The sequence below is a fragment of the Dreissena polymorpha genome, chromosome 1 (genome assembly GCF_020536995.1).
Source record: "Dreissena polymorpha isolate Duluth1 chromosome 1, UMN_Dpol_1.0, whole genome shotgun sequence".
Lineage (NCBI taxonomy): Eukaryota > Metazoa > Mollusca > Bivalvia > Myida > Dreissenidae > Dreissena > Dreissena polymorpha.
This window is the reverse complement of record NC_068355.1, coordinates 155,939,218-155,960,098: the sequence shown is the minus strand read 5'-3', so window position 1 is coordinate 155,960,098 and position 20,881 is coordinate 155,939,218. Positions and strand designations below refer to the sequence as shown.

Genomic DNA, 20,881 nt, shown 5'->3' with positions numbered 1-20,881 from the left:
CTCCTGGAGATTTCAAGCTTTTAGTGTCACTACCCAACAATATCCTTTGTTGGGTCCTTTTTGCTTTTCACTTTCACTAATGTTCCTGACGCGCACCTTTTCCTCCCTGTAATACTCGAAAGAGCGGTTGGCAGTATACAGAGATAGATAGTTTCTGTCTGAATATTTAAGTCAACACATATCTACATGATTAGGACACGCACATATATGTATGATCAGTATCTTCATAAATATAAGCGATATAATAAACATTATACCGCACTCAAAATAAATCTCTATCAATCGACTTTTTTAACCATCCCATTCACACCTTATCTGATGATAAAACGGGATATAGAGCGTACGGTAAACAGGGAGAACATAAATCTGGGCAAACGGACCCGTATTCTCTTCATCTAACGGTAGTGTGTTACCTATAAGTTTGCGATTTTAACAAATTATATTTTGAACGACGAGTGGGTTGCTTCCCTTAAAGTAGCCTCGTTCCGGAAAGAGCTCGACGAGCCGACATGTTCTCAAGAGCAGCTACAACGGCCGTGCTACCATGGTTAGTATAGCTGGAATGTTGAAGTTTGAAGCGTATATAGATTGCCCACAATTAAATCTCCAAATACCTGCTTTTCAAAGTCAATGCCACTGTCGTTTCATGCTGTGTTTTGACTCCCACTGTCAAGGTCAACTGTTTACCCTATTCAGAATTTCAGGCTAGCTTTTGTCACTGTTTCGAAAAGTGTTTGTTTTTATAAAAGAAACAACTGTGACTACTGATTATTAGTTGGATTCACTGATGACTCATACATGCTGATGTTTATAAACATTAACGCTAATGATATAAACTTGGATAGGTGATAAGTCCGTTGCTATGCCATTTTATCAAATCTTGTCTTCAACAGTTACAACGGTAGTGTTTGCCTTTTATTAAGCTGTAACTTGTGTAGGGCTATGTCTGTAATAAGTATTTTCATTCTCCTTGTATTAAAGGGATCTTTTCACGCTTTGGTAAATTGACAAAATTGAAAAAAGTTGTTTCAGATTCGCAAATTTTCGTTTTAGTTATGATATTTGTGAGGAAACAGTAATACTGAACATTTACCATGGTCTAATATAGCCATTATATGCATCTTTTGACGATTTTAAAACCTAAAAATTATAAAGCGTTGCAACGCGAAACGATTGAATAATTTGGAGAGTTCTGTTTTTGTCGTTAAATTTTGTGAAACTACGAAGATTGCTTATATAAGGTATAAAATACGTCAAGTATGTGTACTTGGCGGAATAGCTCAGTAGGCTAAAGCGTTTTTACTTCAGGACTCTGGCAGGACTCCAGGGGTCACTGGTTCGAAACCTGGTCCGGGCAACGTTATTTTCCTTTTTTTAATTTTATTCTTGATTTTTTACTGGAGCTTTTACGATCCAATGTTTACATTTATGGATATAAAGCATTTAATGAATAAGTTAAAAAATGCCAAAATCTGTGAAAAGGCCCCTTTAAGCCTTTATCACACTGGGGAAGTGGTACAGTTCGTTGCCCTGTTCCGACGGGATTGTGACATCGACAGGCCAAATTGTATCAAAACATTCAATGATAAAGAATGTTTATGCTGGGATAGGTCAACTAATTACTTGCCTAAATTATCACAAAAGATTTACCTGAAGCTCAAAGTATTTTTTCTCAGATTTATAAATGCTTACATCGCACTATGTTGCCCTGTTCCGGTGCCTCTTTTCAGTTCCGACGGTTCACCGTTATTTTTACTAACCCGTGAAAATCACTAAAAGGGGTACATTAGGGGAATCCAAAACGTCTTAACATACTGCAGAAATAATATTTGGACTACTATTGGGAACTGGTACCATGTTTAGGTACAAAATTAAAGACAGCGTTATAAAAGGCTATCACCAATTTAAAATAAGGCCTCCAATGCATACCGAGTTAAATGTGGACTTGGAATATACAAATCTACATGATGAAAATGCAGCATTAGTGTGGATTCCACCTATTGAGGACTTTTCTCCAGAAATGAGACAGAATGTTACAGACCAAAGTCGTTTCTTAAGATTGTGTGACATTGCAGGATTGCCCATAGGCCATGTGCCAAGAGGACTAGCTGGTGCATTCAGAAAGATAATAGCATTGGAGGGTAAAATCACCGCTTTAGCCACTGGAGAGCCCTGCCCTAGCTTTGCACCCTGGCCAGCCCCAGAAGCAACAGGTGGGGGTGTGGTCATTCCATGCGACAACATCATAGCATGTGCAGAGAATGACTTTAATATCATCTCTGATGCCATAGATAGTATGCCCGAGAAGGAGGCAATGAAGATACAAAAGATGTAAAAAAATGACGCAAAACAAAAATACTTTTGTACATATAATTATGTGCATTGTCTGTTAATAATAAAACATATGAACCATTACTATGACTTTATGTTGGTTTTTTATCGTTATTACAATTATTACAATTATTACATGTAGCTACATAATACAAAGTAGGCCCATTTATGATACAAGCATTTCAGCTAAAAATTTGACACAAATATGGATACACATAAACAATATCTTAAGCATACAAGACTTAGTGTATATTGTACAATGTCACAGTAAACTATTTCAGCAAAGTTACAACAGTGCATATTTTATTTAATTGACACAAAAATGACAAAAGAATTCTACCCCTTCAGAGGTTAAAGCAGCCTTATCATAGTCATGGTCTTCGGGAATACAAGAAACATGGATCCAACTGTCGCATATATCACATTGAACCCAACCATCTGGATCCTCTGAAATTTTCTTACAAACAGAGCAATGATCTGATTTTGTGTTACATGAAGCATCAAATATTAATACTTTTTTAGCTTTAGCCCTACATGAAACAGTCGCTTTACCTTTAGAACTAGCAGTATGCGGTCTGCCTTTAGGAGGCAAAGGCTTTACTTCAAGACTTTGTTTAGATTTACACTTATTTTCTTTGGTCACAGCCTTTACTCTTTCTTTAAGAAACTTTTTCTTAGCTGCCTGCTCTTTTCTTGCAAAAAGTCTTACAGACTCAAGCTTTCTCAAAGCTGATGTTCTAATGCTTTCTAATGAAGTTAAGCAGTCTGGCAAAGTATCAGAACTTGTTTTCCTTTTCTGACTATAACTACAAGAAGGGAACACAAGGGCCTCCCTAACAGATGGTGACACAATGTCATCAACACCTGAACTACTGGCGCAATCAGTATTAACATCACAAACATTTGATTGTGATGTTATTACTGATTCCATCTGATTACTGTCTGACAAAGCTGCAACAACTGCAAGAATAGATAATGGGGACTGATGTGAAGTCAGTGCATTTAAAACATCTGCCCTGACCTCAAGACTAGTACTAGTTAAAACCTCTGCCCCAACTTCAGTACTAGTACTAACAAAAATTGGACTGACATGAGTACTAACAGACTCTGGGCTGACATGAGTACTAACAGACACTGGACTGACCACAGTACTAACAGACACTGGACTGACCATAGTACTAACAGACACTGGACTGACATCAGTACTAATAGACACTGGACTGACCATAGTACTTAAAGACACTGGACTGACCATAGTACTAACAGACACTGGGCTGACGTAAGTACTAGTATTTACAGACATTGAGCTGGCCACTGAATTGTTGTTTGTATCTACAGCAACTTTATCAGAAGATACAAAAGTAACTGATGGCCTTAGTCGATCATCAGGAACTTTGGACCGACAAACTGGAAATATGCCAGTTGCCTTAAAACTGTTTATGATTGTCCATGGTTTGTAAAACTGCAAATATGCCTCTTGCAGTTTTGCTGCAAAGTTTTCTTTTCCAATGGTTTTCCCAGGATTGTCTCTTGTGAAACTGCGCACAATACCATACCATGCCTTCTTTAAAGGTCCAAAGACACCATTGTCTAAAGGCTGTAGAAAGTGTGTTGCATTCGGGATTAATCGATACAGTTCAACTCCCTTTTCCTTTGCAAAGGCAAAAATTTCTACATCAATATGGCTGCTTACACTGTCAATTAGTAATATTACAGGTCTTTCTTTACATGCATATTTATCGAAGTGTTTCAGAAATTTCAGAAATGTCTTTGCGTTCATCCATCCTTTATCAGTATACTCTACATGTGTATATCAGTACCGCTTCTGCTACCAATCAACGGGTCGTAGGCTGTTGGTTTAGGACCAGGATAAATCAAAAATGGTGGAATTATATCACCATCAGCGTTACCGCAAAACATAGCTGTCAAATGTTGCTTGCTATTACCACTTAAATGAGGCATTCTACCTGGATAATTTGATTTGGTAGGCCCGATTACAGACGCCGCTTTACTTCCCATAGAGAAACCCGACTCGTCTGCGTTGTAAACTCTGTTGGGCTTGTCCAAAAGATGAAGTTCTGAAACAAACTTGTAATAATTGGCAAACCATCTATCAAGTTCTTCACTGGTTACCTTAGCACGTGAATTTTCTAAAGATGATTCTTTTCGAATCTCAACTAAATGAGAATTTCTGGCCATAAAGTTGTAGTACCATGTGTAACTAGGTCTATCATTTTTTAACTTGTTTTTACGCTTGTCTTTTTTTAAGATACCTTGGACAAAGTCCAAAAATTCACCAACACCAAGGCCCATTCCTCTTTTGGACATCTCCGATAACCACATTGCCAGCTCTTCTTCCTCTTTTTTACTGAATATTGGCTGAGGCCCATTCCTACTGTCTAAAGATACTTCACCACTCAGTCTACGCCTCAAGAAGCTTTCTGACAAATCATGGTTCCTAGCAGCTCTTGTAACAGGAATACCTCTTCCTACATCTGCTAAGGCCTCTTTCACTCTAATCAATTTACCAGGTGATTTTCTGTAACCCCTTTTATATTTCAAAGTTATTTTTGTAGCTTCTTTCTGTGCTGGGCTCAAATGTACAGCTTGTTTCCGGAAACTGCATTTACATTTGCATGGAGTCCTGCAGTCTGACCCACTGCTAGAAAGCCTAACTTTTCCCATGTCCCTGTTGAAAAAAAAAGAATAAATTTAATAAAAGAGAAACAGAAAATGATTGAAAAGGCATGGTGATGTATCGGATGTCAATGCCTGCTTAACCCTTTCAGTGCGGGAACCGAATTTTAAAGGCCTTTGCAAACAGTTTGGATCCAGATGAGACGCCACAGAATGTGGCGTCTCATCAGGATCCAAACTGTTTGCTATTCTGATATTCTTTGAAAACAATCGAAGAAAATGCTAATTTTAGAAATTCAGCAGACAACATTTAAGCAGACGACAAATTTCCCAGCATGCAAAGGGTTAATATTTATTGTTTGGGCCATAGGAGTCTACATCTACATGTACATGTATACTGCCATGTGTTGGCAATATTTCAAAAAACGTTTTCATATCAAAATATGGACAGACAGACAGACGAACATAAATAGGTTACTGAAATATAACTGGAGTCTGAGCAACTGACAATGCAACAAAACAAGAGTTGAAAATTGATCAAAAACTGTAAACTTGCAGTAATTTGCTAATTGCCCCTAAGGAGCCTCACCACTCAATTAAACGTCAAATCCATCGGAACTGGTCAACAGTTATCCATCTATTTTTGTTATAATTTCCTTCAGAGAACATATATTGATTTACATCATATTTTTAACATATGTTGTCTGTACCTGTGCAATAACTTCTGCACTATAAAATTTTCACTGCCATGCTCAACACAAATTTGACATGAAACTCATTAGTTAAAACGCCATTTTCCTGATTCGCAACCAAGTAAAACAAGTAAACCTGCCATAAAGTATATTGGGATTTTGTTACCTAGGATAAATATTTCATCGATCATGTACTGCTTGTTAAACAATGGCACGTGTGCGAGTGAAACGAAACAACGTTCGATTTGTGGCAGCCGATATTAACCGGAAGTACCTTCGGATTCCATCGGAACCGGTGAAACGTCGGAACAGGGCAACGAACTGTATTGTTGCACTCACATATATATTAACAGAAGTTTACAGAACTTTTGGGTTGCGATTGCTTTCCTTTTGCTTTGAGAGCACTTTTAAAACACCTAACAATGCTATGCAGTATTCTATAGCATCTTGGCCAAGCCTTAAATGCTGCAGAAATGTTATTTACAAGCATCTTGCTGTGTACCAGCATTTTCTGAATAGCATGACAACTACCTTGGCGCTAAGGCAAAAAAATTAGTTGCCAAATTTCAGCACTATCAGGGCTTTTTTTAAGCGGACGCCTGCTTGCCCGTGCCGGGTTAAAATCGTCGCGGGCAAGTGATTTTCCAAAGTAGATAGTCCGCCCGGCAAGTCCGTTTCGTATTAGCATAATTGCGGTATTTTTTTCGACTTTTCCCTTTGTATCTATTTATTTTCTTTGGGTCAATATATTTTTTTATCAAGTACAAGTAAAACGAGATTTGATTGGTCGCTTGCGTTGTATAAGCCAATCTAAACGCTCAAAACAAGTTCTACTCGGCAGACGTTTCAACATGGCGGACGGTAGCGTCCAGCCGATCTTTTCATTTAAACATTTTAAATGTTCTGATCCAGACCAAAACAACAATGTCCCTGATTTTAATAACAAGCAAGATAAAATTGTTGGTCGTTACTGTGCTATTCCAATTTTCTTGTATAAAACTACTCAAACTGAAACAATTTCAAAACAGTTACTAGAACTGGATGAAGAAGCGTATACTAGTGATAGTGATGTCTATGAACATGAATATAATAACTGTGAAAAGGATTGTTCAGAGTTTGAAAATCATGTTGAATATGCAGACTGTTTAAAACTTGCTAAGAATGCATATGAAGAGTTTCTCACTATTTTAAACTGTGAATAACTTGTTTGTTACATATTCACAGTTACAAATAGTGAGAAACTCTTCATCAAAGACATCAACATGATTTTCAAACTCTGAACAATCATTTTCACAGTACTATTTTAAGCCTTCCCCCTTTTAATCGTATATAGTGACAAGTATACCGTTTTAAAATTTTAATAGTAATAAACTCTTCATATGAATTGTATCCAATAGTGACGATTCAATGAAATAAAACTGTCCAGATTTTGTTTTGTTGACAACTTTATATTATAAAAACGATTATTATTTTATTTTTGATACATTGAATATAGCTGAAATTAAATCTAGCATAATAATTCATGTGTATCAATGCTTTAAAGATCAAATGACAATAAAAAATTGACTTCAAAATAGGGCAACCAGTTTTTATTGAGGGCAAGTAGATGTTCAAAGTAACTTGCCCCCCGGGCAAGTGAATGTCAATTTCTTACGTTAACCCCTGCACTATGATGACATCATCATGACCACATAATAACCAAATTTGCTCAATGACCAAAACAATTATTATCATAAATTTATTGATATCAACAAGCATTGTATTCAATTATCAATCAAACCACATTAAAATAAATTATTTGTTACCTGAAATCTTTTTTTCATTTCATTTATATTTATTTTAATGTATTGGCAGTAACAGTTAACATAGAGCTTTCCCCAAGATTGTTTTCAAACACGCCCAGGTTTTCCATATAGTGGGTCTTGCGATGGGTAACCTATCTGCTCGCCCCCCCCCCCCCCCCCCCCAGAACGTAAAGCCACTTGCCCAAACATGAAATGTTCCATTAACTGTGAACATCATATTTTTTTAATAAAGATCAAAATGATACACCACAAAACCTTTTTTATTTTTGCACATTTAACAAAATTATTACAGCAATTAAAGTCTTAATTAATGCTCTTTGTTCTTTTTGCACTTGCCCGGGAGGACAACTAGATTATAAAATAACTTGCCCGGACCCAACTTTTACTTGCCAGGGGCAATATGACGACTGTTAATGTTGAGCCCTGCCCCCTTTCCCCAATATTTTTTATGAGCGTACTTGCCAAATGACGTGGTCTGGTGCTTCTTGGTTCTTTAAAAATAAATTTACTGCAACGTATTATTCGTGAAATGACATATTTATATAGTCGCCACTTTGTCTGTCCGTCCGTGAACAATTTTTGTCCGGGCTATTTCTCAGCAACTAATGACCGGAATTCAATGAAACTTTATGGAAAGCTTCACTACCAAGAGGAGATGTGCATATTATCAGCGGGTTCTGGTCGGATTATTTTTCACAGAGTTATGGCCCTTTGAAATTTTCTATACAAAAAATCTTGTCCCCCCAACTTCTGTGCCCTCAAGACGTTTCCTTTTATCTGAATATAAAATGCAATAGTGTGACAAAAAAACTTTGGGGAGCATCACCCGTCTCCGACGGTTTCTTGTTTTCTATAGTTTCCATAGCTCATTTATTCAAATGTAATTTCTTCAGTCTAAAATACTGCATGTACTGAGTTGCTAGTCTATATTATGTTACAGCTTTTTGTCTGTTGCAAAACACATGCTTTTAATGCGTACAGCGATTTTCCTTGTCCAATTGGGAAAAGTACCCGTACCGGTCCAATTGGGAAAAATTGAGTAGTGAAAACCTCAAAATTGGGAAAAATCGAGTCGTGAAATCCTTAAATTGGGAAAAATCGCGTCGTGAAGTTTGGGTCTTATTGAATACATCATACAGTTCATACTTAATTGAACATACCCATTTAAATAATCATTTGCAGGCATGCCTTAATGACCATTAAGTAATAAAGTTGAAATAAATAACAAAATATTATAAAGAACACGCACAATCAATTACAAGTTGTTTTAATCTCTTGTAAAGCAATGTCTCTGTCTTTCATATTTTTGAAAATTTCAACAATCTTTGATGTTTGATCATCTATCAGTTGCTGGCATCCCTCTCTGCACAGCATCATTAGTGCTGTCAATGTGTCGTGTGATAGACAATTCCGATTGTTTGTGCAAAGATTGTTCATTAGACTGAACACCCTTTGCCACAGAGGCAAGGTTACAAACCGACGTAAAACGCGGGCTGCCTGACAAAAGAACCGGAAACAGTAACGGCTCTATTGATTGCACGCGCTGAATAATAAAACCCGAAATTAATCGAGCACGTGGTTACACACAACTATACCATTTTCTTTGTTCGCTCGCCGAAAGTTGGGTTTTGTTACAAAACTTTCGGTCGTTTTGAGAAAAAATTCGGACGCCTATTGGGATTTTTTCAGATGCCGATTGGGAATTTGGGAATTTTCGCTCGATTGGGAAAGTACCGTTTACTGGTACTTTATAAAGAAGGAGGAAAATCGCTGGCGTAACACTTATTTGTATTGACATTGCTGACAACAGCAATAATTTCGCCCTCTTTCTTAAAAGAGGGTTTACATGGCATACATGTATAGTGAATGGTTATTATTGCGTTGCTGTAGAAAAACGGTGTTAATTACTTAAATAGACACGATGAAATATACATGCAATGGAATTAAATTGGCACCGCATCAAATTGTTAACAAGTATTGTTTTTCACAACTTACTCGCCGTGTATAAGTAATTAATTGCCCACCATTCGCAATCAACTTTTTATAAGTAACAATTGTTTACTGTAAAAAGGTGTGATGATGATGCCCAAAACCGTATCTAATGTACTGATCTATTTCCCGCTTTATATTCGTAAATGGTAAAACTGTGAACCAGGGCCCTAACACTACTTTGGGGGAAGGGGTCCGCAGCCCTTAGGAGTGGGAATTTTCGTGGCGTTTCCCTTTTTGGGGGATTTTTTTACTTACTCTCTCATTATTACATTTGTACATGTTTGCACTAAATTCATTGCATTTTTCATAATTTAGTATGTTTGAAAAGATTAAATTGAAATAGAATTGAGATATAATAATCATGAGATGAGACACATCTTTCTATTAAAAAAAAAAAAAATATTTTTTATTTTTTTTAGGGGGAATTTTTTTCCCCCAAAAATGGAAAAAGTATACTTTTCAGGTGGGGGATTGCCACCGAAATTCGGCGGCAGATTTGATAGATTGAGGGCCCTGTGAACTCTTAATTCATTTCCAACGTCAATGAAACATAATGTTCGACAGTTAACTCCGCCCCCATTCGCATTCTCGTACCTATTGGACAGTGAACATCACAGTTTTGTGCCTCAAAATTTCCCATGATGCATCTTAAATGAATGTGTAATGTGACTTGATTATTCAAACACACGTCATGGTATCTGTTAGCAGTGGATTATCTTTTTCCTCATGTGGCGTTTATGGCGATTACCCTTGATAGTAAGTACCGAGTAGGTACTGAGTACTCTTTAAAGTGGGTATGCACGATTTTGATATATGCTAAATTGTAAAATATTGATAAAAATATGTTACAATAACACAAAATAGACAAGAAAAATTATACATTGAAGACGAATTTCATAAAAGGCAGCAAAGACAAATTAGCGCCCCGAGCCTATTGTGACGAAGATATTTCGTACATATTTTCCTACAATAACCGAAGCATTCATCTTTTTATTAGGATCGGAGTTAGTGTTCCTGTGTCGTATGAATAGATATTGTTGCAGGAAATTAAAATGATCCGTAAAACTAAATTTAGATTCACATCGTACATGCATGGTATACATACTGGCAAATTTGACTGGACAGACATTTTGGATTTCAGAATTAAATATCTGGCTTGTTTTGCATTTTTGATGCATGTTCTTCTTAACTTTTATTTTAATTTAAATTTAAATATACAGTCAATCTTGTATTAAGAGACCACTCAAGGGAGTAATCAAAAGTGGTGTCTTAATAAAATGGTCTTTAAATAAAAAAGGCCATTCTGGAAGAATGCTTACCCTCAATTTAAATCTATATGAAGGATAATCTCTTTTGTCAACAATGATTTTAACTTTTATAATAAAATGAATATAAACCCAATACATAAACAATATTTTACTTATAATGTGTTTTATTTTTTCACTTATTATAAATTATCATATATTATAAATGAATTGTGTGTACATATTTATTTGCAAAAACAACATAGACAAGGAAATATTTTTCGCGTTTTTTTTTTCACCTGACACATAATTTTCCACGTCTTCAAGCACCTCGGCTTTACGCTTAAGAATGTTCTGAATTTGAGTTTTACCGACTCCAAACTCATCTGCAATTTTACGTGCACTTTAACTCTTAAACAATTCCAAAACCCGAATTTTCTCCTTCAACGTTAACACTTTTCGTTTTGACATTTTAATTTCTGCATGAAAAAATTAAAACACGTCAATTGAAAACAAACAAACAGACCTGATTGGAAAATTTATTAAGTAAATAACAATGTGATTGGCTAACAAATATCTACTAATTAGCATAATTACAAATTGGTAATGTACGGATTTCGACAGATGTTGCCGATTAATAGTTTATTTTCCGCACTTCTCAGGAAATGTTTGTCGCGTACAGTGCATTGTTTCTGCACCTGTTATCTATTCTCGAGAAAAATCGGCATTGTCTCTTAACGTTCCACATAGTAAACTTTTTAAGCTGTAGACTGTGCATTAACGTTCCTCTATTCTTGAACTCAATAAATTGATATGCAGTCTACAACAATACCGGTCAGAACCGGTCAACGAGACAAAGCATAATCATAATGGTTGGTGTGAAAACAAAGCAGCGGTGTAACAGTACATCTTATCGGCTTAGATAAACAATTAACACGGATTTGTCCCTGAAAGATCAATACATTAACCACTTGTACCTCCTAGTGGTCGCTTAATTCAAGATTTGGACATCAAAATACATAGAAATCAGCGGTCGATGGTCGCGTAAGACAAAAGTCGCTGAATACAATATCATTATATAGCGAAAAAGCTCCGTGGGATTTCAAAATGGTCGCATAAGACAAAGGTCGCTTAATACAAGTGGTCGCATCCACAAGATTGACTGTATAGGTATAAAAAGTTGTTTACACATTTTATATAAATTCATAAATATTTGACAAAATTGTGCATACCCACTTAAAAAATAGGGAATAATGATACACTTATACTATAGAGAAACATTACAATCGCCATTTCTGTTTAAAATTTAAACTTAAATTTCCAGCTGAAAGATTCAATCGCCATTGGCGCTTTTGGCGATCGGAAACGCTTACATAGACTACTTACTTGATTTTGATATGTCTTGGATGAATGTCGATAGATACCTCCAGGGCCCTCACACTACTTTGGGGGAAGGGGTCCGCAGCCTTTAGGAGTGGGAATTTTCGTGGCGTTTCCCTTTTTGGGGGATTTTTTTACTTACTCTCTCATTATTACATTTGTACATGTTTGCACTAAATTCATTGCATTTTTCATAATTTAGTATGTTTAAAAAGATTAAATTGAAATAGAATTGAGATAAAATAATAATGAGATGAGACACATCTTTCTATTAAAAAAGAAAAAAAAAAATATTTTTTTTAGGGGGAATTTTTTCCCCCAAAAGGGGAAAAAGTATACTTTTCAGGTGGGGGATTGCCACCGAAATTCGGCGGCAGATTTGATAGATTGAGGGCCCTGACCTCTGATAGAGGACTAGCAACAATGGTATTCCCTTCAAAACTCTGTTTTCCTGTCATGATATCTATTTAAATGGCACTAAAAAATTATGACGTTTGTGGGAGTTGAGTGCTATATGCAAAGGAAAAAAACATTCAAAACATGACAATAACAATTTTTGCTTAATTTTTGGCTTAAAGCCGAAGCTCCATTGTTAAGCAGGAACAAACAAGAATTCATGAAGAGAAATTTTTTAAGTATGTTTTTAAAATTTGATTTAATATTTGCTAAAAATTAATAAGATATCATTATCACCGCTGTGTATATATTTTTGTTTCAGCACGCAAGTGCGTGGCATGGCCACACTGAAAGAAAGTGAGTGGTTTGTATTTGATTTTGACCAAAGGTATCTAAATTACATAAGGAACTGATAAAAACTCTAAGGCAAAATGGAGCTTATACATTCTTATAAGTTTGAATCCAAATAAGTTTTGTCAAAAACTTTGTAAGACCAGCCTTTAAAAAAATGTGTTTGGGATAACCTGATCGATCCAACCATTTTCTTTCAAGGTCTGGATTTAAAAATATTTCCAAAATCTCCAGTAAGACATTCTCTTAATAATGCATGTGACTCATATTTTTGTAACACAATTTTTATAGATAACTGCTCTTAAAAACTATTTGATCCTTCTGATTGATAGTGCTTCCAAAATGTTTTAGTTGGGTGTAATATGTTAAGTTAAATGAATTCTTTTACTTTGAAATCAATGGATCTAAAAGTTAAACAAATTCATAATCATTTAATTCCAAAAAAAATAATTTGTGTTTGTTTAGTTCGGCTCCGGTTGAAGTCTGTAAAAAACATCAAGAAGATTACCGCCTCCATGAAGATGGTGTCTGCTGCGAAGTATTCCAGAGCTGAACGCGAACTCCGGCCTGCACGGTCCTATGGCAAGGGAGCCTCAGGTGGAGATTTTGCGATTATAAGTTTATTAATGATAAATTAATGCCTCATGTTTCTCAGCAGTCTTTGTGCTTGCAGCAGCCAAACTGGGCCTGGTTGCTCAAAACATTAATGGCCAGCTAAGCAACCAGCCATTAATTTTTGGATCAGGTTATTTATGTGACTTAACTGCATGTTAACCCTTAAATATATGTGTTAATTGTAAACAAATAATTTGCTCGAATAATTTGAAAATGTTTGATAAGGGCATTGCTTTTAAAATTAATTTTATTTGGTTCTGAAGTTAACAGACTGTTAGCTTATCAGGCCGTTAAAGTTTTGAGCAACCGGGCCCAGACGGCTACTTAAAAAAATTAATTCAGGCATGTTTAATTTATTGTTTGCTGTGCTAGCATATTCTGGCTAGAAGTGGATTAATACAAATTTAATCAGATAACTGGATGTAATATTTTTAACACACTGAATACAAAAAGTTCTTTATTCAGCCTTCTTTGAGAAGATTGAGGCCACGCCTCAAGAGAATATGCCCAATCAGCTGCTTGTTGCGATGACCTCAGACAAGGGGCTATGTGGGGGTGTGCATGCTTCCGTGTGTAAGACCATCCGCTCCATCATGTGGGAGAAGGGAGACAAGAACATTAAACTCTTCCTAATTGGAGACAAGTCCAACCAGATGTTGACTAGGTCAGTAGTCTTGACTTGGAGCCATCTTATGGGAAAACTAAGCCTTAATGCATGTGTTTAAAGTTCTGACCCAGATTAGCCTGTGTATTCAATAGTAAGAAAATAAGTGAAATAAAATGAGTTCATTTAAATATTATAAATAAAGACAGGTTACATAGCTCTTATGATGATACTGAACCATTCACCAATAAGGTGTACAGAGTGATTTTAAAAAGTACGTTCTAATTACTCTGTATTTAAATTTCAATAATTATTAATAATCAAGTAAAATTGAGACAGTAAAAGCTAATCATTTTGTTGCATTTTGTCTCTCCTATTCAGATTGTTTGCAAAAGATGTTCTGACTGTATGCAAAAACATCGGAAAGAAGCCACCAAACTTCAACGATGCTTCCTTCATTTCTGAAGAGATCACAAAAACTGGATACAACTTTGATGCAGGAACTGTCTACTATAATGTATTTAGGTGGGTTAAAACTGTAAATTTGTTATTATTGACAAAAATCCGATCAGAAGTGATTTCTGTCATTGTTTTAAGCAAAAAGTAAATCATAATTGGCAATAACAATTAAGAAATCATTATTTGAATGCACCCTGTATCTGCTGATTGGCCCTTTGTACTGCCCTTTTAGTTCATTACAAAGTCTTTATGACAGTAACTAAAATGACCGTCCGTGTAACACTAATAAAGCTTCCTTCAAAGCTTTGATACTTGCATATATGATGTCTTTGAACACTATAATGAACATATCACCTAATTTGTACCTCGACATTTACCCTTTTTTGGACTAAGACTTATTCAGAAGATCTGAATTCTTAGTTAAACCAAACTGACGTCATTCTTTTAAAATCAATATTGCTAACTCTTAAGCTTTGATGCTTGCATGGATGTTATCCATGAACACTCAATACGCCCTGCATGGATGTTATCCATGAACACTCAATACGCCCTGCATGGATGTTATCCATGAACACTCAATACGCCCTGCATGGATGTTATCCATGAACACTCAATACGCCTTGCATGGATGTTATCCATGAACACTCAATACGCCTTGCATCGATGTTATCCATGAACACTCAATACGCCTTGCATCGATGTTATCCATGAACACTCAATACGCCCTGCATGGATGTTATCCATGAACACTCAATACGCCCTGCATCGATGTTATCTATGAACACTCAATACGCCTTGCATCGATGTTATCCATGAACACTCAATACGCCCTGCATGGATGTTATCCATGAACACTCAATACGCCCTGCATCGATGTTATCCATGAACACTCAATACGCCCTGCATCTATGTTATCCATGAACACTCGATATGCCCTGCATCGATGTTATCCATGAACACTCAATACGCCTTGCATCGATGTTATCCATGAACACTCAATACGCCCACATTTTTATCTTTACATTGACCTACGTTTTGACCACTTATTCATAAGTTTCTAATTCCTTTTGCTGAACGTTGATGCTTCTTAAAGCAGCTACTAACACTAGTACTGCGTAATGGTTTAGGTCAGCAATTTTAACCAGAGAAAGTCAAGGGAAATCAATTGCCATGGTATGAATGTAATTCTAATACGGTTTAAATAACAAATATCCAACAACGAAACTGAATTTGTCTTTTCCGTAATGAAATAGCCTGCACTTGCTTGGCTTCCAACAGTTAATTCACATAGAAAAAAACTTGAATTGTTTAACCAACCTAATTTTGATTTCATCTGTGCAGTCTGGTCATTAGACCATAAAACCTTGTGCAGGGTAGCTCCTGACTAGACTGTGCTGAGCTACGCTTGCCCAATATTGCATTAAGACCCATTTGAAATTCACTGTTTTTTCTCCTCTACAGGACTGTGGTCTCCTACCGCACTACTCCTCTACCCCTGTTCACCGAGGAACAGATTATGGTCGCGCCAAACCTCTACGACTATGACAGCTTGGACCAGAACATGCTCCAGTGCTACAACGAGTTTATGCTGGTATGTCGTATCTTCTACGCCCTCAAGGAGTCAGCATGCAGCGAGCAGAGCGCCAGAATGACTGCAATGGACTCTGCCAGCAAGAACGCAGGTACGAAACTCTTTTTTTTAAAGGTCGCAATCTTGAACCTTAAATTATGTCACTGTCCTTATTTTTAATATGAGCCACCCTCGTGGAAAACGGGGCTAAATTCAGATGGGTATCAGGGATGGCAGTTTCCACCTTAACTGGATTTTCACAAAGGTTTATCTCTCATGATACAAGCAGTCCCATTGGTCAATTGAGTAGAGACATGTTCTAAGTTCTTAGCGTCTTGGCCCATGAGTTTTTATGCCCCTGGTAGGGTGGCATATAGCAGTTGAACTGTCCGTCAGTATGTCCGTCCGTCCGAAAAAAAACATTTGCCATAACTTTTTAAATATTGAAGATAGCAGCTTGATATTTGGCATGCATGTGTATCTCATGGCGCTGCACATTTTGAGTGGTAAAATGTCAAGAAGAACATCATCCTTCCAGATCTAGGGATCGAAAAAAACAAATCCAATGGAAGTAATAAGCTTTAAATGGACATAATTATCTGACCTGCCAAATTATATAATATTTTTAAATAAATCAAAGTGGCGCAGTAGGCAGCATTGTGTTTCTGACAAACAAATCGTGGTAAAAGGTCAAGGTCATCCTTCAAGGTCTAAGGTCAAAAATACAAATCAAAGGGAAGTAATAAGCTTGAAAGGGAGATAATTATTCAATATTGAACATAGTAACTTGATATTTGGCATGCATGTGTATCTCATGGAGCTGCACATTGAGTGGTGAATCTACAGTCACGGTAGTGGCTTTTAATTATTTGTTTCTAAAAATAGAGATTTGTTAGAGACAATTATTTTCAGGGGAAGTAATTTATATAATTATAAATCTCCTATTATATATTTCCTTACCAAGAATTTAACTTCTTTTCACAGTTACTGTACAGATTTTTTATTTGGATTATTTATAAGTCAAATGAATGATTTGTTAAATTTTTTTTTTTAATGGTATAACTAACCTTTCTTTACTGTAATAATTTGTGAATAGTAGGGTTCATTACATACCTCTGTACTTATGTCTATAGGTACATAATGAACTCTGGCTATGATCTCTTTGATAAACCACAGGCCTTGGTTGCCAGTGATGTCTGACTTGGTAATTTTCACTTGCTATAGACCCCCTCCCCCCTAGTTGGATCTGACAAAATCAAAGGAAAGTAATAAGCTTTAAAGGGAGATGATTTCTATACCTGCCAAATGATCAATAGAAAATTTTATTTCAAAGCGGCGCAGTAGGAGGCATTGTGTTTCTAACGAACACATATCTTGTTCTGTATATACATGTGTTATGGATCATTAGTATTTTGTTGTAATGTATCACTTTGTGTTACATACTGGTGAATTAATTTACACTCCTTATCGTCCATTGTTTCAGACGAGATGATTTCCAAGCTGAACCTCACGTACAACAGAACAAGACAGGCTTACATCACAAAGGAGTTGATTGAAATTATCTCCGGAGCCGAGGCATTGTAAACCTGGGTATCTCTAGGTGTCCTGAATTCAATTAACAATCACTACATGTGCTATGTCTAGGTCTGCCCTTGAAAACATCGGGAAGCTTCGTAAAGGTTTCATTGGAATCATAACTATTTTTGCAGAAATATTTAGTGTTTAGTGAAAATGAACATTATTAGAAAGTGTGCTATGATTAATTATAAATGGCAGCATGCTTTCTGAAGATTTCTGTGTTGCATTTGAATGGTAAGTTTTATTAAAATTATATGACAAAATGTTGTTGTTGTTGTTTGTCTCCTTCAAGTGTATCTGCTCCAATCTAGCTATTAATATTGCCCACATGTACAGACAGAGTGGTGGAATTGCATGCTGGTGTTTGACAAATTGTGAACCTTAGAACAACAGATTTGCTCGAATATCCTCGGTGGATGATGCTTTTGGTCTATCAATTGGCCGGTGTTCCCTTTTAACAAGGACCTCAAAATTGACACAAGTCTAGTATTCTTGGACAAAGAAAAATTTGAGTTCCATCAGTTAGGAATCTTGTCATGTTTTTGCCTGCTAAAAGAACATTGATATGGGTGTATATTATACTATGATGTAGTTTGAAAGGACATGGAATAATCTTGTTTAATAAAATATAATTATTGATATCAAGAACATCGTGACAGATCCAATTAATTAGTTATAGATTTGACACTGGAGTTATGTAAGCCATGCATCATCAGATCATAGGGAGTACTGATAATTATCTTATAGCGCTCTATAACAATTCTTCTAGAGAATACTTGTAAAAGCAGACATGATATCTTGGATGGATAAAAATGTTATGTTGTACAGAAATGCACACAAGATATCTCTATTGCCTGCTCTCTGGGAAAGTCTGATTCAATACATGTGCATTAAATGTTTCCTCAGATTAGACTGTGCAGTCCGCTAAAATCCAGTAAAGTGGAAACTGATTAGCCTGCGTTGACTTCATAGGATAATCTGGGGCGACACTTGAAGCACATGCATTATGCCCTGTTTTCCCATAGCCTGGCTGATATCATTCTTCACCAGTATCTAATATAATCTGGGGCCACACTTGAAGCACATGCATTATGCCCTGTTTTCCCATAGCCTGGCTGATATCATTCTTCACCAGTGTCTAATATAATCTGGGGCGACACTTGAAGCACATGCATTATGCCCTGTTTTCCCATAGCCTGGCTGATATCATTCTTCACCAGTATCTAATTATATATTTACACGCACTTGTACACACAGCATAGCTCTACAAAACATCAGTCAGGTGTTGTGGATGAAAAAAGAAATGTTGCCTATCATTGGAAATGGAAAAACATTAACAACAATCTCTTGTTGTGATGATTTGATAAAGCAAGAAAAACACCATCTGAAAGTTTATGTATATTTTGGTTACTGCGCACAACAAATCCAACAAACATGTACATGATGTTTGTGCAAAATACTGACAAACAGTGGAAAAAGGTTTTCCACTAATAAACAGTGCTACATGCATACCATAAAACAAACTAGAAATTTGTCTTATGTCATAAGTAAATCTTGAAGATCTTAATTAAAAGGATTTATAATATTTGATACAATACATGTGATCAGTTGTAATAACTTTACATGGTACATTTTCATGCAAGAAACTACAAATCTTTTTGATAGTTGGATCAATGTTGATGCATCTGTTGACATAGAAAATATAATACATGCCATGTAATCTGAAAAAAACAATTCTAATCTCTAATGTATAAATAAAATTATAAACTGACAAGAATTGTGCTTAGTCTGTTGAGGACATGAACTTTCAACAAACAATATTGTATATTGGTACCTCAAATAATTACTTGAACATGTTACTGTAGTCAATAGCTGGCATTTTCTCCATGCAAAAGTATACTAATACTATACAAATGTCCAATCAGTTTTTATTGTGTTATTTAATTGCGATGGGGCATAAATCTGAACTTCAAATAATATGCGGATTTTGTTGTCTTTAATTTATCACCACACCATAAATACTTGTTAACACATTTTATTGTTCATTATTATTCTCTTGTTTTATCACTTACAAAGTTTTAGAAAAATATTACGAATATTCCAGAAAAAAGTCCACCATTTTTAAAACAAGTTTTGCATTGACATTAATAAAAGTAAATATACCATTTTAACATGCATTTTGACTTGTTGCTAATAAAAATCTTGCAAAAGCATAAACAAAGTGGCTGAGACAGTGATTTAAAGTAATGGAGAATTCTATCTTGTGCTATCAAAATATGCATGTTGTAAAACAGAACAGTGTGCAAGCAAACAAAAACTAAGATAAAAATTTAAAAAATATATATAAATATATAATACTTTCTCTATCTACAATAAAATAAAAACTATCACAGACAATATTGGCAAACTTAAAACAGTGTTAATATCGTTTGCCAATGACAATTGGTTAAAATGTTCAGGTAACATGATTTAAAAAAATGTTCCCATACAAAATTGATGAGCATTTCTAATGAGCTATAAATATATATATGTGTATCATTAACAAAAATGTCTATATTACACAATCATGGACAGTAACAATGCTTAAAATAAAGTTTAAATTTTCAGTTAAATTTAAAGTTTATATCATAAAACTGTAGTTTATCCTGAAGGTGTTTTTTACTTCTTTAAATATTGTATTTTACATTTAAAACCAAACTAGCAATACGATTTATCATATAACTACAAAATAAACTGTTTCAACAAACCACAGAAAAAACTATTCAACTAAAATGGAATAATTAAATGTTTCTAGAGTGCTCTCCCTTGAACTGGAAGTTCATTTCTTGCCCCAGAATTCCTTGCGTTTCCTGGCCCTCTCCAGTGTGTCTGATGCAAGAGATATACTGGAAGCAATGGACTGTAGAGATGTGGACAGCACATCTTCCTCTGCATGTGCTTGGGGGACATTGAGGCCTGGTGGTAAGATAAAATAGTAATGAGCACCAGCAAGCACAGGTGTAAGAATTGGACCCCCCCCCCCCAATCTTAGTAGATGAAGTCAAGTTATAATTTATAAAGCATTCTTTGCATTCACGTTAGAAATATCTGTTAAAACAAGGAATAAACTACTTAGTAAGGCACAATTTTGTTAAATGACATCTAACATATTATGCATTTGGCATTACATAAAATTGTTAGACCATCATCTTCAATTGATCTTTTAGCAAATCAATAAAAGCCTCTCT

General features: G+C 35.6%; 2 protein-coding genes across 25 annotated transcripts in view; one reads left to right on the top strand and one right to left on the bottom strand.

Annotated features, from left to right (window-relative positions):
• The first annotated feature begins 416 nt into the window (after positions 1-416).
• LOC127857133 (ATP synthase subunit gamma, mitochondrial-like) lies at positions 417-17,917 on the top strand. The gene is made up of 7 exons (XM_052393506.1): positions 417-547; positions 12,800-12,834; positions 13,294-13,425; positions 13,909-14,107; positions 14,429-14,572; positions 15,968-16,188; positions 17,560-17,917. The coding sequence occupies exons 1-7, from the start codon at positions 510-512 to the stop codon at positions 17,658-17,660; spliced, it is 870 nt and encodes a 289-aa protein (XP_052249466.1). The 5' UTR covers positions 417-509; the 3' UTR covers positions 17,661-17,917.
• A 1,122-nt stretch (positions 17,918-19,039) lies between these two features.
• The window catches only part of LOC127856983 (nuclear protein MDM1-like), a 233,583-nt gene continuing 231,741 nt past the window's right edge, over positions 19,040-20,881 (bottom strand). For all 24 annotated transcript variants that reach the window (XM_052393227.1, XM_052393284.1, XM_052393273.1 and 21 more), the window contains one exon: positions 19,040-20,609. In XM_052393227.1, the coding sequence (XP_052249187.1) occupies positions 20,473-20,609 (137 nt within the window). In that variant the 3' untranslated portion in view covers positions 19,040-20,472. The remainder of the gene's footprint in view (positions 20,610-20,881) is intronic.